General features: G+C 44.1%; 2 protein-coding genes across 2 annotated transcripts; one reads left to right on the forward strand and one right to left on the reverse strand.

Moving 5' to 3' along the window:
- Positions 1-579: 579 nt before the first annotated feature.
- Positions 580-10,105, reverse strand: COLCA2 (colorectal cancer associated 2). The gene is given in 7 exon segments (XM_032639872.1): positions 580-1,230; positions 2,622-2,851; positions 4,257-4,311; positions 8,244-8,338; positions 9,115-9,567; positions 9,842-9,926; positions 9,929-10,105. Coding segments are annotated over 7 exon segments (1,467 nt in total). The 3' UTR covers positions 580-858.
- A 693-nt stretch (positions 10,106-10,798) lies between these two features.
- On the forward strand, positions 10,799-12,836 carry COLCA1 (colorectal cancer associated 1). The gene is given in 4 exon segments (XM_032639873.1): positions 10,799-10,808; positions 12,283-12,524; positions 12,527-12,721; positions 12,723-12,836. Coding segments are annotated over 4 exon segments (561 nt in total).
- Positions 12,837-17,997: the final 5,161 nt, after the last annotated feature.

Genomic DNA, 17,997 nt, shown 5'->3' on the forward strand with positions numbered 1-17,997 from the left:
GAGGAAGTTCAGTTGTACACAACATAGTCAATCCTACAAATCAATCTGTAAACACGAGCGATGCATATTTAAAGACCTAAAGCAAAAATTCAGAAATAGAAGGTAACAAAGAATTCTAACCTTTTTGGTACATCAACTGCATGGTAGCTCTCAAGAGAAAGATCAAGTATTTGCCCCGAAAGTTTACAAAAAAGGATTTTGGAAATGAAATATCTACAGGTTAACAGTGCTGTAGGTAAGATGTGCTTTTTGGTCATATTAACCTTCCACTGACACTGATAGATATGAGAAACTAATGATTCATAAATGTCTTTCTCTGATGTTGCCCCAAGATGTACACTCTCATCTAGCGGTGAGGCTGACTGTCCCTCTTCAGCCGTCATAGCTGTGTCTACCCTCCGTCTCCATGGGAGCCAAGGCACCTCACAATATTAAAATAATTTCCAATCCATGAACAAGTGAAATTAAATACTGAAGAGTAATTAGTGATTTCCAGAATTAGTTGATATTACTCAAATCAACTGGGGAATGAGTATTGGAAAATAAAAAAAAATAAGCCAACTTTTAATAATACAAAATTATTTATTAGTTAAAAAATTATAATTTGTTCATTACACAGAAAGTAAAACGAATATTCCCTACAACAATTTTAACTGTAAGCGTACAAAGTAGGAGTGGCACTATGACTGGGTCTGAATTTCGTATTAATGCCTAAATTAGTGTGAGAAAATCGAAAATGGTGACATGTAAACTGCGCCTGTGATATTTTGTTAGCAGGTTGCATATTTTGAGTTGTCATCTAGAGGTGGTAAAAAAATAGATGCATGCATGCCATGTTCCAAACTAATGTAATTTCTATTAACTATAGCAGATGTCCCAGTTTGTTTCCCTCCTACAGAAATCACTGCTTGCTGCTGCTGAGGGAGTGAAGTTCACATAGTCTGTGCTGGGGTAAGCAAAACACTCTGAAGCTCTGAAGGTGTCCAAGTGTTCTGCCTTGCAGGATGCACAGCAGCAGACAGAGGCGGTGGCAGAGGAGAAGCAGTTGTACTGGGTGTGTGAGGGCAGGTGAGGGTAGGAGTAGTCTTCCGAGGGGTAGCCACAGTTTCTGGTGTCCAGAGAAGGGGGAGAGTTGTAATTCTCCGGAGTATATGAAGGTAGCTGAGCAGGAGAGTAACTGTAGTCTAAGGAACCAGAGAGAGTGGAGGAATCCGAAGGCCATCCTGGGTTCTAGAGAGATGAAAACCAAGGAACAAAAAGCTTGATAAATTAGACAGAATTAAAAGAACTCAATAGAGTAGATTTAGTAACTCAGAGTAAGAACATTAGGGGGAAAAAAAAAAGAAAAGCACAACAAAACACCCAACACAACCCAAGTCTGCAGAAGTAATTTTATTTGCTGGCTGGCGTGATTTCATGACACCGCATTCTATACTTACCTATTTCTTTCCCAACAATAAATTGCCTTGCTTCACTGGCTTTCTTTGTTATAAGCATACTTTAGAGCGTGCTTTGTTCTTAAACCACAAAATCCCATTGTGCTTCATCACCTGCGCATCAAATCCTGCTGTGTGCCACGATATAAGCTGCAGGTGGCAGCCTGGATGTTCTCCACACCCTTGACTGCGGAGAACAAGGTGAACATACACAGGTAGAACCGAGATCCTCAATGAGCCAGTGTCTGGGAGACTCCAAGACTCGAAACTACTGTTACAGGCGCTAAAGTCTTGACCCCTGCAGAGAAAGGTACTTTCTTCTTTCTCTTAAGCAGGTCCACAATTGTTACTGAGAAAGCCTAACTTGGAAGCTGGAAGAGAAGTGAATGACTGGGGCCCTGTGTACATATCCGGTGGAGTTAATTTCTTATCCCCTTAAAATTTAGTCAGATACCTACACGGACTTTTGACAAACCAAAAGAAAAAAGTATTTACATTAAAAAACTACTTTCTAAGGTTTAAAAAAAACTATACGAGTATCTAAAAGACATCTTCAACAACTGGTATCTACCAATGGACACCTTATTTCCATTTTAAGTGGTAACACATTTTCAGACATTTGAGGTCCATGAAGAACAGACAATCCAAACGTTTTCAACTATTAGGACTTCATTTTTTTACCAACCATCTCAGACCCAAATGAGTTCTTGTGCCTGTACCAGACCAAAACAACCAGTTAGTAGAGCCAATTCAATGCCAGAATAAAACAAAAAATCCCTTATCAGATGACAGTTTGTACTGTGTTGAAACAGCCTTAATTCTAATTTCTAGAACTCAAAAATCCAAGGGCCACTGTTTAAATCAGTAATTTTCAATGAGTAGATTTCTGAACTTTACAGTTTAAAAACATTAAATGAGTATTGCCGGGAAACCTCTTTTTATGGCTACACACCAAAGGTACTTGGGCGTAGCCGACTTGGGAAATCATAATTACGTGTGTATCCAAAGGATTTTGCCCTTCAGTGTGTGGCTATTTCTACCTCCATTGAGTTTTAAATGGTTCTTTGCTTGTTTCCTGGATGATTTTCTTGTTGATAGTGTCTTTATGATTTCTTACGAGATGATACAAACTCTCTGCCCCATAGTAAACAATAATAGGTTTTGTAAAGAACAGAGATAAATTACCAGGCTCTGGTTAAAGCAGAAAGGGGCAGGCTGGAAGCTGTCTGGGAAATAGTGTGGAGTACTTTGCATGGAACTGGGCGAAGGGTCCGGGTGTGTCTCTGTCTGAAGGTAGGAATCAAATATCTGGTCGAGGAAGCCTGGATTTTCTTCACAAGAAACATAACTGGAAAATTCTCGGGGTTGGAAATAATTGGGTGTGGAAGGAATTGGTTCAGGCTCAAAATACTGTCCTAGAAGAAAAAGGAAAAGGAGAGATTTTTGTTTAAAAATTGCACTTACAGATTTGAATCGAGTTCTGTTCTTTATTCTGAGTATTTACTACCTCTAGGGGGAAAGGGGGCTTAAGAAGTTCGAGAAAAGTAAGCAGGCAGGCAATCTGGATTTTTTAGTTGCCTTAGAGAATTCAAGTCCACTGAAATGAATCTGGTTAATAATGTGGAAACTGGCTGTAAATGTGGCCTGGGCAAAAGAAAACAATGGTGATCCCATTTCTGTCCAACTGTCACAGTCAAGCTCAAACTTTCCCTGTCCACTCTCTTAGACTATAAAGCACCAACACCCTACCCCTATCTGCAGTCCAAGTGACCCTCATCTCTCAGAAGTAACTTGTAGTGTTGTTTGAGACTTTAAGAAAACTTCTGATGCCATGGGAAATAATTCTCTTGATCTAGGGTTAATTGCTTTCCAAAAGTTTTCACACTTACTCAGTAACTTAAATTTTGAGGAGTATTACAAATGGCAATGCATATTATAAATAGAGAAACCAGGAATGTCTACAGATTAGTATTGCTCATTTTATATTACAAAAAGCAAAATGTTTCCTTAGTGAACATGTTACACATGATCATGGAATTAATATGTTAAATACCAAACAAGAATAGTTCTGAAACCCCTCCCTTTTCCATTTCAGTATTAATAGGCCCCATTTCTGATTATTACTCTTAAATGCTCATAGAAGATAGGTTTAGAGTGTGTCCATCAGAGGAATGACAGAACACTGGAGTTTTTGAAGTCTCGAGGCTCCTTTAAGGTTAAGTGGCACATTCAGTGGGGAGCTCCCATAGCACTGGTTTCCTTATATATGACCTCCTTAAACTCTGAGCCGTTGAGTGGCATAGGTAGGAGTGTTTATGTAATGGAGTTATTCGTAATGGGCTGAGAAAACTTACACTTGTTTGAACTGCTTTCTGGGAAGAGAGAAAAGAAGGGGAGGGAAGCCCCTGTTGGCTAGAAACTAAGCGAAACAAGAGAAAAGGCATTATTCTAGGACCTCGGGATGTTCTGTATTCCATCTAATAGTACACTAAAAAAGATAACAGGTTTCTGAAAACAGTTCTGATCTTTTAATCAGGTTTAGTTACTTGGAGACGAGGACCTGGAACTAATGTGAAGAACAAGCTCTCGGAGCAGAGTAGGTAGCAGGGAATAGACAGTTCAGAAATGAGGACAAAATGTTGCACTTGTTTCCTTGCTGGGCTTGTATTTGGAGTCACCATGCCTTTTTTCACCTTCTGATTGGTTGGATTCCAATTAAATGGTGGTGCCTATCCTAACCCCTGAATCAAGTACTGAAAGCCTTTCGAGATGGACTTTTGGAAGAGTTTTTGAGGGAATTGTAAGGCTGGCTTTACTGACCTGCAGAAGATGGTGGGACTGGGTCTGAAAGGTGGACACTGTTGCCTCCGGACAGCTGCCAAAGCAAGAAGATGACCACAAAGCAAAGTGAAATAAAAGTTCTTTAAAGGGAAATCTAAGACATTTTGACGTGAGCTGTGTTGCCTTCTGCTTAAGGTAAGCCAGATTCTTTCTTCTGAAAAAAACTCACTGTTGTGAAATACAACCAATGTTATATCTTCTTCGGATTCAACTTTCATTTTTGCTTGGGGATTTTTTTCTAATATCTCCCACTTAAATTATACAGGTTGCTAATTTTGATAAAAATTAATTTAAATGATTTTTATATGACATAAATGAACAGTGCAAGAAAACACAGTAAATATCCTTTCTATTAAACTATTTAATTTAAATTAAATAAGGATTAACATTTATTTAATCCCAACTGTCCGTAACTTAGTCAATCGTTTTCCTCAAAAATTTCATATACTATCTGGCAGCTTAATCCTGGATAGCTAAAAATAGTCACATGTTCTTCCTAGCTATGAAATATTAAAATAGAGAATATTTTCTTAAAGTTGTAGTCAGTGAACTGGAGCCTATCTACATTCTAGTTAATGGCTGGGAAATATTTCACCTCTCGGTACGTTTTTTACTATTTTCTATAAAAGTTGCTTTTTTTCACTACGATAGTTAAATACCTGAAGTTTATGAGACTGTTCCTTTTAACTATTCAAAGTAAAGCAGCCTGTGTCTTCCAGTTAAATTGATAATTGTACTAACTGAGTTATTTGGGACTTCTTTTTTTTTTTAGATTTCAGGTGGTGGCTTTAAAGTTTAAAGGGACCAGCCTTGCTCTGAGAATCTGTGCTGGGAAGCAGAGCTCAGCATGCCTCTCTCCTGGTTTACAGGGTATACTCACTCCTGTACACTGAGCCGCTGGGAGCCTGCACAGTCGGCCGCTGCTGAAACAGGAGGTGGTGTTAATTTTGAAAACGATCCATGCTGTAATATCATGAACCAGGAAGTTGGAATCCCTCACCAGTTCTTTATGCAAATATCTGGCTGCAGCTTAAGCTCAGGCACTTGCAAGGAGTGGGTTTTAAAAACTCGGCTTCAATGTAGAGCTCTGGTTAACCCCATTCCTCCCCTGGAATGGTCCGTTTGTAGGCCTCCCCAGGTTATCTCCCTCAGGTATGTTTACAATACCCTACTTGATATTATCTTTCTAGTCATGGGTTCACTTTCTACTTTGCTGCAAGAATACAAAGTCTCCACTCTCTTAGATTTCAAACAGCGCAAAAATCCACAATCTACAATTTATAAAAATACATCAAGGTTGTTTAAAAAAATTAATGGTAAAAAAAGGGTAAATTATGTCTTTTGGTAAGTACTAACTCCAGTTTCTCTTTATCCTAAAGGTAAAAGAGTTGTGTGTGCATGCGTGTATGTGTGTAGGGCTGTTTGTAAATTGATCTGGCCGAAGTAAGTTTTTTAATCAAACTGACAAATCTGGCATACACATGTTTCTCCTGACATTGAGACCCTAATGTTTGTCTCAATCTATAACTTCCATTCAGGATTGCCTTCTTAAAATTTCAAATTGTGGATTCTACTCTGACTTTATAGCAAATTATGATAAATTTCTTCCTGCTTTATATATTTGATAAAGTTAACTCTTTCCTTGGCTTAACGCTTCCCAGAGGTATCCTTAAACCACTGAACAAATTGGAGATGATCTCTGTTAAACCAGAAGCAGGCATACACCATGCCCTGTTACCTGCCATCCCTGCCTACTGAGTATACCTCACAGCTTTCCTAGAATCCTAGATCCTTCTGATGGTGCCCAGTGAGAGATTTTACATTTGGCTATCATAACTAAACCAACCCTGTGTTACTCCTCCATGTCTGTGAGGATCTGGGTGGATAAAATCTTCCAGAAAGCAAAGGAGGGCTTGCTTTGCTCTGCATGTTCCTGAAAGGCACTGGCTCAGAAGTACTGCTTGATTATTTCTCGGGGAGGAATTCAGAAAATTCAGATAAGTCAGACTGCTCCAGGGAACAGATACTGGTCAGATACACAAGTGCAATGTTTCAGCCTTGCCTTCCTTCCAGCAGCTAGCTAACAGGGGAACAGTGGCCAAACCAACCTGTAAGAGGCCAAGAGTAATAAAATTGCCATGTGCAAGTGGGCAACTGCAGTGCAGGTTGCAGCTGGAGCAGAATTCTACCAGGTACCAAAGCTCCTTAACAAAAGATTACATTTTGTTAGGAACATCTTGATGATTTTTTTTTGGCACCAGCAGTATTTCGCAGTTCCCTTGTTCCTGGTTTTATTAATTTTATAATAATCTCTGAACTGAAGGGGTTGGTGGTTGAGGCTATCAGACTCCTGCTCAGCACAGCTGGATCTGCAGAAAGATGAATTTTAAGAGCCAGTGGGTGGGAAGTTTCTTTAAATATTAAGAACAAGAAGATCTTAGTCCCACTTTTTGCTCTACCATTAGTGACTGTAAGGCTTTGACCTTTAGACGTAATAGAGGCATACAGATCCCTGATCTACTTACCTCTCCTGGTTGTCATAAGAATTAAAAGAAATAGTGAGTGTGCAAAAGTGCTTTAAAAGAACCACTGGAAAACCCTGTACAAATGGAAGGAAGTTTTATGGTGTTAGCTGAAATTCTACACATGGAGGTACTGACTTTACATCCAGAAAATGTAAAATTTGTGCTGTACATGCCATATCACAGCAAGCTCACACCAGAACTCTAAAACTCTGAGCAAAGGGTGTGAATGAACATTACTGAATGGCTGGCTTTCAATCCCTGGTTGTACTTTTATTTTAGCTGCTTTTTGGAAATAATAAGAATGATAGTTAACATGTATTGAGCACTTTCTAAGTGGAAACCACTCTTCTAAGTGCTTATGTGCAATAACTCATTTAATCCTCACAAAATCCCATTATCTCCAGTTTAAAGATGAGGAAACTGAGATTGAGTAACTTGCGCGAGGCTTCATGCCATGGAGGAGCTGAGGTCTGGACCCAGTCCATTGGTTCTAAAACCTGTGTTGATCACCCCTATGGCATCTGCCTCTTCCCGAAAAGGCCCAGTTTCATGAAGTCGGGCATTGCACACAAACAGCACTGGACACAAAAACTGTTGTGCGACAGATGCCAATAAGCTGGAGACAGGACCAGTCTTACCACTGGCAACATGGGCTCTGTCCTTCATATCCGACATTCACACCCAAACCAACCCAAAGGCAACTGTGTGATCAAGGGCTCTCAGCAATGAATTGCCCTCTCTTGGAGGATAACCCCACCTAGTTTATTTGGTTCTGCTGCTGCCCTGAGCACTCTTGGTAGTATTTTCTGCTTTAGGATGTACATAAAATGGCAGGGTACCCTTATGACTGCCCAGATCAATCGCATGATAACTTGGAACTGCTCAAGGCTTCATTACATCTTAAGGAGGTTCTATATTTCAAGCTGTCTCCTCTGAGGCTACACGGCCCCTTTCGGCTGGGAAATTTCAGTGCCTGGTGATTTACAGATCAATGACCTCAGAGGCTGGGTTCCAGAAGAATGAGGTGGCGGGGAATGCTCCACAGAGATTCTCTCCTTGAAGGGCTCCCTAAAAGGAAGTTTCTGGGAGAGATTTTCTTTGCGTATGCGAGGGCACATACACTGTCTTCCTACAAAATAACAACCTGCTTACCTACTGGCTGCTTCTCCCCTGTACTGGACCAACATGCTCTTATACTCAACTATGATCAGTGAGGGATGGGCTTCCCCAAATCTTGAGCTCCACAACATGCCCCAGCTGTTCTCTGTTGTTTTCTGTGGTGAACTGGGATGAAGGTGGGCGCAGACGTTATAAGAACAGCTACGGAAGGCCAGGCCTGGGGATGGTGACTGGGGCCTAGGGTGGCCTCCTACACCTTCCCAGACACAGGGCTGAATGAAGCTGAACACGAGTTGGGAAGAAGTGAAGAGTTTATGCTTACGGTTCCCCCTGAGGCTGCCTGGTGTGCCCTTCTCTGCTGCAGCAGCTCCTTCACTGTGATCTTCACCCGGACACCTTGATACACCTTAGGTTTTTCTGGGGAAAGGCAACCGAGTCAGTGGTCAAGTGTGAGGTTTGGGTGTCAGGCTGGGGTGTGGGGGGGTTCTTTATAAACTATGGCACCTGAGGCCAGATCTCTAGGTCTGGAGAATGCAAAGAGAACGCTAAAAGACAGATGGGAAAGAAACTCAAATTTCTCAAACTCGAAAGGATGAAGAGATACCGTGGGCAGGTTTCAGGGCCCCAGTGGAAACAGAACCTACGGAAATCTGTGGGGCTACCTGCCCCAGGCTGAGCCCTATCCCTACGCCAATAGCGCAGGTTTTTCTGCTCAGGAATGTGGAGACCAGTCTAGGGGACCTCACCCCTTGGCTAAGTTAGGGGAACCTAGGGTTCTGGTCTGGGAGAGGATGGAGACCTCTCCCAGACCAGAACCTGAGGAGGGGCTGGGCGTCGCCGCAGCTGACATAGCCCACCCCACTCCCACGCCAGTGGAAGTTCTGAGTCCCTTCCTTCTCCGCCAGGGCAGACGTGGCTTCTGGGGAGCCTCTGACCTCTACGTGCCCTTGGCCTGGAAGCCAGCCCTGGGGCAAGCAGCCGGCAGGTGGGTTTGGCCAGCCTTGTCCTTGGGTCGGTGAGGGACTCGCCAGACTGACCCCAATAAAGGGACCAGGCCCGAGAACTCCCTCCCTCTCATCTTTTTCTTCTGCCTTCTCTCCCTCACCCCCTTTCTCGCCTTTCCTGCTCTCCATCTTTTCCTCCTCCCTCCTTAGTCTCCGCTCCCGCTCGCTCCTCTTCCCGTCTCTCCCCACCCCCTCCCTTTCTGGGGCAGGCATTTCTCCGCGGCGCCCGAAGACTCCGAGTCGAGTCCGCGAAGCGCGAGCTGGGGAAGGCGTGCGGTGCGGCTGAGGACCGCGCACTCGGCCGGGATGCCGCCGTCCGGAAGGGGCCGCCCCTGGGGCCGGCGGGGCCGGGCCTGGGTGCCCGGCTCGCGGGAGAGGCCGAGCGCGCCCTAGGGGTCGTTGGGGAGGGCGTCCTGCGCGCCGGGAGCGGGGGCAGCTGCGGCCCCGGGCGGGCCCTGCGGAGCCGCGGTGAGTAGGTCGGGCCGGGCGGGCGTTTGCGGGCGGGGGTGGCCGCGGGATCCCAGGAGCGACTCCGGCCCTGACGTCGACCCTGGAGTGAGCGCGGGAGAGCCGCGCGGGGAGGGGCGGGCCGCGCGATCAGCCGGGGCGCCCGGCGACAGGGCCGGGCCGCCAGCGCCTCGCCTGGTCACTGCGGAGACCGCAGCAGGACAGCTGGGAGGCCCCCGGGCCGGGTCCTGGGAGCTAGGGTGCTCCCCGGGAAAGGAGGTCGCGGTGTTCGTCGCCCAGACCCAAGGAATCCCGCGTCTGGCCCGCAGGGCCTGGGCGCCGCGCCCTGTCCGCGGTCCAGCGTCTCCCTGCGACTTCCTCGCCGCGTCCGCGTCCCCGCGGACAGCGGGTGCTGCCCGGGGTCCGCACAGGGACCGCCACGGCTCAGCTCTGCGCGGGCCGGCTCAACCGGCTTGAGTCCCAGGCTCACCGTGAGCCTCTAGCTCCCGCCAACGCTGCTGGGCGCACAAAGTCCGCGCCGGGAAGTCCAAGGGTCACAACTATGACCAAGTGAAAGGACCGGGGTACGCGGACGCCACAGCGGACAACTGGACTTGTGGGCCTCTGCCCTCGGGACCAGGCGTGGAGTGGGAGCAGCCACAGCATGGCCCGTGCCCTCTCCGGATCCCGGGCTCCTACTTGCATGCCCTGACTTTGTGCCTCTCTGTTCCATGCAGGAAAAGCCGTGGAAATACACCCGGATCAAAACGCCCCTTACCCTCGTGACCCTACCCCAGGACAAGAAGCCGAGTTACCCGACATCGTGGTCATCAGAAGCTGGGTTGGTGGCTGGATGCTGCAGCTGCAGGGACTCAGCGCCTAGGAGGGCTCCTGTGCAGGGGGAGAGGCAGAGATGCAACATTTTTAAAGTTTCACAAAGCATCCAGCTGCACCCAGGTTCCTGGAGCAGGAGACAAACAGAATTAATGTTTTATACCTTCGGGTATAGGTTTGAGTTTTTTCCCCCTCATGCCAAGTATTTAAAACCTCTAGAAACCCATGATTTGACAATCAATGATTGCGCGATACTTTCAATTTGAATATTCAAAGGCTTAACAAAATGGACTATCTTCTGCAGAAATCCTGCACAGAGGCACCCCACAGAGAGTCCACAGAAACAGGGGCTAAGACCCCTTTGGGGCCTGGCCCTTGCTTTTATTGTATTTTGAGCATTTTGCCCACCTTCCCACAGACAGAGCAGGAGTCCTCAAAGATGCTCTGTATTTCTGCCTCAGAGGTAGCCCTGGGAGCCTTGAGTGACTTAGGGTGCCCTTCATGACCACCTGAGCCAGGCTGGCCGGGCTGACTGATTTCCATCTCTTCAGTCTCTGTTTTAAGAGAAAATCTCAGGTTTTGGGGAGTGAACATGGCAGCCAGTAGGTCTGGCCTGGCAAGGAGTCACTCTGGGCCCAGATTGCAGGCTGGAGGCCTGCAGAGGCCTCAGCTCTGCGCCTCATCTCCTTCTGGCCCCGCCTGGCCACGTGCTGGCTTCCCTCCCCTTTCTTCCGCTCTTTGTCTGTGCCCCAGACACTGGGGTTTCAGTACAGAATGCCTGCCTGTTAAGACCCTTTGCTCCTCCCCACAGAGCTGGGGATGCCTGTGGGGCTTCACCTTCTGGAGAGTTTCTGAGGCTGGTGTTTTTTTCACTATGAAGTTCCCTTTTTTCTCCTCTTTATCCCTCTAGAGCCATTCCTGCTTTTTTGCTGCAGGAGCGTGTGTTGAGAGAAATGATAAGCTTGGCTTCTGCTCATTCTAGCTGAAAGGATATGGATTTGTGTCAGGCCTTCACACTTTGGGTGAGAGGTGGGAGGGATATGAAGTCAGCTGCTTCATTGGTCCAGGCCTAAGCCCCTCACAAATGACCAGGGATTGTGCTGGGTTAAGTTCTCCAACCACTTGCTGTACCTCTTCTGTGTGATTTGGAAGCTGAGAAGACAGCAGTGGTCCAGAGAGGGAGTGGGTGCCAGGCCAAATCCTCTCCTGGCCCCCAAGAGAGGGCAGGGTGGGGCTACCTTTCCAGATAAGCCAAGACATTTCCATGTTGCCAGGACAGGCAATGGTTATAGGCCTCTGTTCTTTGTTCTCTGAATTCTCTGAAGTGCAAGAGGTGGAGTTGAGCCCCTCAGGCCACCAGAAAAATACCCGAATGCCCTGGAATGTGTTGGATGTAGGAAGGAGCACACAGAAATGGAAGAAAGGGGCTCTAAGAGTGACAAGACACCAGGGTCTGTGATGGATCAGAGTTGCTTGGCAACTGAAGTTGTGTCTCTGGGGGAGGGAATCAGGGCTGGGAACACTTGAGATGGCACCTGGCAGTAGGTGTGGTGTGTGTTTGTCCCCAGCCCAGCTGGAATCTGTCAGCTTCTGGAGCCTCTTTCTCCAAAGGCACTGAGCCTGTGTCCTGAGTTTCCCTGATGTACTCAGGACCAGACTCATGAGGAGGCGAAGGACACTGGGAGTTCAGAGAGCCCCTATTTCTTTCTCCCTGTCCTGCTATGTGTGGGCACGGCCCCCTTCTGAAGGAACAGTGAGCAAAGCAGTGTAGAATTAGGGACAGTCTCTTGTCCTCATAGCTTCTTCCATAACTTCTTTTCTCTTTTGTCCTCCATTTTGTTTTTGTTTTTTTTTTTTTTTTTGCGGTATGCGGGCCTCTCACTGTTGTGGCCTCTCCCGTTGCGGGGCACAGGCTCCGGACGCGCAGGCCCAGCGGCCATGGCTCACGGGCCCAGCTGCTCCGCGGCATGTGGGATCTTCCCGGTCTGGGGCACGAACCCGCGTCCCCTGCATCGGCAGGCGGACTCTCAACCACTGCGCCACCAGGGAAGCCCTCCATTTTGTTTTATACTTAGTTTTTGGTTTGCTTTAAAAAAATCTTCCTCTATGGCCTTCGTGTTTATTTTTTTCTGAGTTTCTTTCTTTTTGTCTCTCTTCTTGTCATTGCTTTCTATTTCTTACCTACATTGCTGTTTTTCTCCCTGGCTCTCTGTGTGTGTCTGTTTTCCCATGTTCTGGGGTGCTGTCTCATTTTTTCAGGCTTAGTCTCTTTCCTAACCTCTCCTTTCATGTGGAAGTGGACAGGGATGACAGGAGGCCATTGAGCGCCCTTGGCAACATCATCGAAATTGGTGCTGATGATTGGCTGACCTTTGGAGAAGGCAGGCAGGGCTGAGTGAGAGGTGAGTTCCTTGGAAGTCACGGGCTCTGTAGAGACAGCAAAGACCTCTTTGTCCCTTCCTCCAGAAGCCTCTGCCCAAAGAAGGACAGCAGTTCTGGGGGATTCTGCGTTGGCCGCTGCTGCTGGGATGGGTGTTCCAGTGCTGTTGCTAGCCAGCAACTTCAGAAAACTGGGTTTCCTTAGGTCTGAACCCTGATTTGAGAAAGAAGCCCCCCAGTTTTTAGCTTAACAATAAGGAGTTTCGTTGCCACTGTTTCTATAATTGCAGAACCCCAGCACAGGTATTTAAGAGCCACACGCCACACCTGCGGGGGTGAGGGAGGGTTCTTCTTAAATTGGGTCCTGTGAACCCTCCTTGTGGGGCTGTGTGTGTCACAAGGCCTGGAACAACCGGCTCAGCACTGAGGCCCCATGGAGTTGGATGTTCCTCATAGACTTTTTAGAGTTTGTCCTTTATTGAGTGTTTATTGCATGTCAGGCACTGTATGGTATAGCCTCCCCATGTCACAGATGAGGAAACAGGCTCAGAGGGATGAGCGGCATGACCAAGATTACTGAGCACACACATGGCAGGATTGGGAGTCAAACTTTGATAAATCAGATGCTAAACCCTTACTCTTAATTAACATTGTTGTCTTCCTGATCTTTTATAGCAGAGGCTTTCAAACTTTTCGGACTTCAAACCACACTAGGAAATTCATTTTACATGTTCGCATACTGTATCTATAACAATATTTATATATTTACAAAACAAACTTTTCATGGAACAATGTACACCTATGCACAAGAGATATCCTGAAAATTTCTATTCCATCTTTTCCATCTCATTCTATTCATGAAAACATCTATGTTGATTCGGAGTCGCTAATATAATTTAATGACCCACCAGTGCGTTGTGACTGACATTGGAAAATATTGCCTGTGAGACATGCAAACCCACTTGTCAGAGCTGTGCTCGTGGACAGCGTGTCCTGTCTGCTCTACTGTCGGGGTGTGTGGGGAGGCTGGGGCAGTGCAGATACTGACTGGAGAGTGGTCTGTAAACACTGGGGTCACAGGAACCCCGAGAAGAGGCTGACTGGAGGGGAGGGGAATCTGCTAATTAGGCTTATGACAGTTTGTGCGTCTCAGACCGGAAACTCTTCTTTCTTGCTGGGGTCATGGTCACCTTCAAGGTGTCTGCCCTGAGGTCCTGATCATCTCTTTCAGGTTTTTAATAAAAGACTGAAAAAAATGTTGTGGGTTTTAACAGGCTCACTTGCTTCAAAATATAACATAGGATCCAGATGTTTGGATGTTGGAAGGGATCTTTGAGGGACTGAGACAGACTTGGAGTGTTTTTCCAACATCCTTGCCGGTTTTTGTCCGGCCCAGGCTCCCTCCGCCACTTGGCTGAGCTGCCAGCCCATAGAGGAAGTGGGAGCTCACGGTGTGTCAGGCCGCCTGTTCCACTGTTGGACTGCTTTAAATTTAATTGGCTGAGACAAAATCCAATGCGGTGTATTAGCTGAGCACCATCTATGTACCAGGCCTGGTGCCAAGCACCAGAAATACAGACTGATAGTCATGCTTTCTGTCATCAACTGCTTGGTGAGTAACATGGAATACCTGTTCTCCCATGTCCACACCACTGCTCCTTCATTACAGGTCTGTTTGGCTCATTCATTTGTTCATTCATTCATTCATTCATTCAACAAGCATATACTGATGATCTGCTCTGACCAGGCCGAGGACTAAGCCTGAAGAAGGTATCATGTCCTCTTCCAACCCCACTGCAAACCTTCTCTTTTTAAGGTTCACCATCTGTAATTTCTCTGGTTCTTCATATGTTATAGTATTTCAAATCTCTGAGCCACGGATCTCAGAAACACTTTAGTTGGTCCTTGGCCTTCTTAAAGTCCTGTAGCACCAGAATAATGGGAATAGAATACATTTTTAAAAAAGTTTTAAACTGAATATTTTAACTGAAATTTTTTGGCAGGCTTTTGTATGCAAATGACAGTGCAGAACATTATATTTAGGAGACATTATTAAATTAGACACACATGACACATGAATATGAAAAGACTTTCAGTAGAAGAAAAAGAGGGAGTTTATTCCCTCCGAATTTGACTGTGGCTCTAAATTCTCTTCATTAATGCAAAATTCTTTTGTCATTCTGACTGTTGGGACACTGTTACCAAACCTTGTGGGAAATATCAAGTTCCAAAAACATGGAGGAAACAAATACTTACTGGGTCCAATGTGAATGTTTGGTCCATATGAAAATGACCAGGAAGACTATTAGATGAAGGTTATTTAATGATTTGTGGTAAGTCAGTCTCTTCCCATAAAATATATCCAAAGTTTTTACATTAAGAGACTTCCATGGGGAATGAGCATTTGATAGTTTATCATTTAAATTAGGAAGATACCATCAGATTCTGCTTGAAAAGTTCATCTTAAGACATTTTTTTTTTAACATCTTTATTGGAGTGTAATTGCTTTACAGTGGTGTGTTAGTTTCTGCTTTATAACAAAGTGAATCAGTTATACATATACATATGTCCCCGTGTCTCTTCCCTCTTGCATCTCCCTCCCTCCCACCCTCCCAAGACATTTTTATTATGCAACATTTGAGACATACAAAAACATAAAGATTACTGTGATAAAAGCCTGTGAATATATTATCAACATTAAGAAATAAGTGATATTTCATTTATGATTAAATTAATTTATTAAGCCTTAAACTTTTAGATTATCCACTCAAGATATTTGGTTAAGAGAGAAGGTTAGCAGGGATGGCTATCAATTTTCCCAATTTGAAAAGCTGATTCTTAGGTACTACTTGTTTTGTCCACATTTTCTTCCTTTTGGAGCTTGTAAATTTTCTTTTTCACTCTCTTTTCCTTTTGGCTTGTAATACACTGACAATGACATTACATATTGCAAACCCACACGTTTATCAGAGATTATGATTAGAGGACACTTTTATAGCAAAGATCAAATATAACATGGTGTCATCATTTACAAATAATTATAGAAGATTTTCTTATTATTTATTTAACCTGATCTTTAGGGATTCTAATTCCTGATCTATTTATTATATGTGTTTTTATCACACCAGAGATAATACCAAACACTGAATAACTTTTATTTATAAGAATTATTATCAATATTTATAGTCTACATAGATACTAAATGAATATATAAACATTTTTCTATGCTACTTCAAAGGTTCAGTAATTTTCCTTCTTAAAGACATTTAAAAATATGAAATCAGTCATCTTAAATATATTACCACTACAACTCAATAGCCAGTACTGTCATGATTTGCAAAGAGTATGACTAAGTTAAATCCTAAGCATGGTGAGGACTTCCTTATACATCAGAATTGTCACCCATAGTGTTGAGGTCTAAGTTGTTACTCATCTTTGTGGTATAATTTTCCCTCAACTTAACAGAGATTTACTGAGCACCTACAACCTGCTGGACACTAAGCCAGGTGCTGAGGACACAGAACTATCCTTCCCTTGATGAGTTTAGTTAGAGAATCCTCTTTAGCCAGAGTGTACGATTTTGCACTTAACCTCTCGAGAGTCAGTAGTTATCAAATATGGTGTGTAAGATGAACAGTGTAATATTGTTTTGAACAGTGAGGACACCTTAGACAGAACCTAATGATCGAACATAAAGAAAGAGTATAATTTTGATGTGTGGTTGGTAGAATGACTGTAACGTAATGTGACTTAAACCTTGGACATCAATTGTTGTTTCAGTTCTTTAAATATACCTGATGTTTTATTTCTTGTGAATGTATTATTTAGATTTACATATTAAAAATGGTTCACAGAGGTACTGGTAATTCCTTTATATATGTTTACATTTACGTGTATATAGATATATGTGTATGTATGCAAATATATATTTTACTATTGGGGTTAGTAATTCTTTTCCCTTTGTGGAATTTTCTGTACAGTACTCTAGTACTGAAGTCTTCCCCTTGCCATCATATTGTATTATTAGCTGTAGCAAGTCATAACGCTGATTTAAAAGCAGTTATTAAGTAAACGAGGTAAAGCTGTGGTTTTCTTCTCTCTTTCTTTGGGGTTTGTATAACATTGTAAGAGAAGTACAAACAGTTTCAACTACATACTATAGTATCTGTTTTTAGCGATGTATGGGGGGATTGCCTATATTTTAGCTTTTACATGGGAAAATATTGCTCTCCATTTTTTTTGGACATTATCCTCTAGGGAGATTTCTTAGCTTGAATTTGACATCACCATCTCTGCTTACTTTAAATCTTAAGGGACCTAAAAGAAATGGTGTTTTGAACCTGAACACTTAAATTTTCTCTGGCTTCCCCAGGAAAGCTGTGAGTCTGGGAAGAGCAGGTTTGAGAAGGAGACGGAGAGGAGAACATGTATAATCTTTATGTTGGCATTCTGCATTATTACATAAAGGTGCAGTTAGTCCCTGGCATGTGGTAGGAAATAGAGAGTACTTGAATGGGAAATGGGACAGGGAAATATAAATTCATTTTCCTAGCATAAGTTTATATCTTGGTTTCACTTTTTACAAAGTATTGTAAATTCCCAGAACAATAAAAAGAACCAAATTAAAATATATGCAATATAGCAGCACTGTCAAGCTAAATAGAATTCTTAAAAGTCATTTACCATTTGGAAATTATTAGCACCATTCCCCACTCCACTTGATCCTTTAGACTAGAGAACTGAAACGGATACTAGACAGAGTATGGGCCTGTGTGTGTCTCCTTTTTTATAAATTAAATTTGCCAAACACTATGAAAGGGCTTGGATGCTCTAAGAAGAATGTAGACACCACTGGTCACTGAGCTCTACTTATCTGAGAGCCAGTGAATCCTCAGGTCGTGAGAAGATGAACATAATAGGTGAATAGACAATAGCAAACTAAGAGAAATAAGCATGCCTAACATTTAGTGTTATAATTAAACCAAAATTAAAGTTATAGGAACACATATTTATGACTTACACATAAACTTATGATTATTGTGTTATGTGCTACTTAGTAACAAATGGTAAGCAGTAGATGACTGTAATTATTATAAAATTTATACAACCAATCTAGAAAAGTGACTTTGAGATCCTTCCTTGTGAAGACCCTGCCTCTACAGGGAGGGCCAGATCTCTTCCTTCTGATGTGGGGCCTGCCGTCCAGGTTTGAGTGAGGCTGGATGACAGATGGCTCTACCGAAGATGCTGGCAACCAGGACTAAGGTCTCCAGTCTCAGCAGACTTGAGAAGGGCAGCTCTCTCCCATGGTAGAAGCTGTCCCCTTCCATTGAAGAGCAAATATTGAGCAAAGTAAAGATCTGGTTGTGAAAAGGAGTGGTGGGAGGGAAGGAGTAGGCAGGGGACCCGGGA

Source organism: Phocoena sinus, chromosome 8, assembly GCF_008692025.1.
Source record: "Phocoena sinus isolate mPhoSin1 chromosome 8, mPhoSin1.pri, whole genome shotgun sequence".
In the NCBI taxonomy this organism is placed as follows: Eukaryota; Metazoa; Chordata; class Mammalia; order Artiodactyla; family Phocoenidae; genus Phocoena; species Phocoena sinus.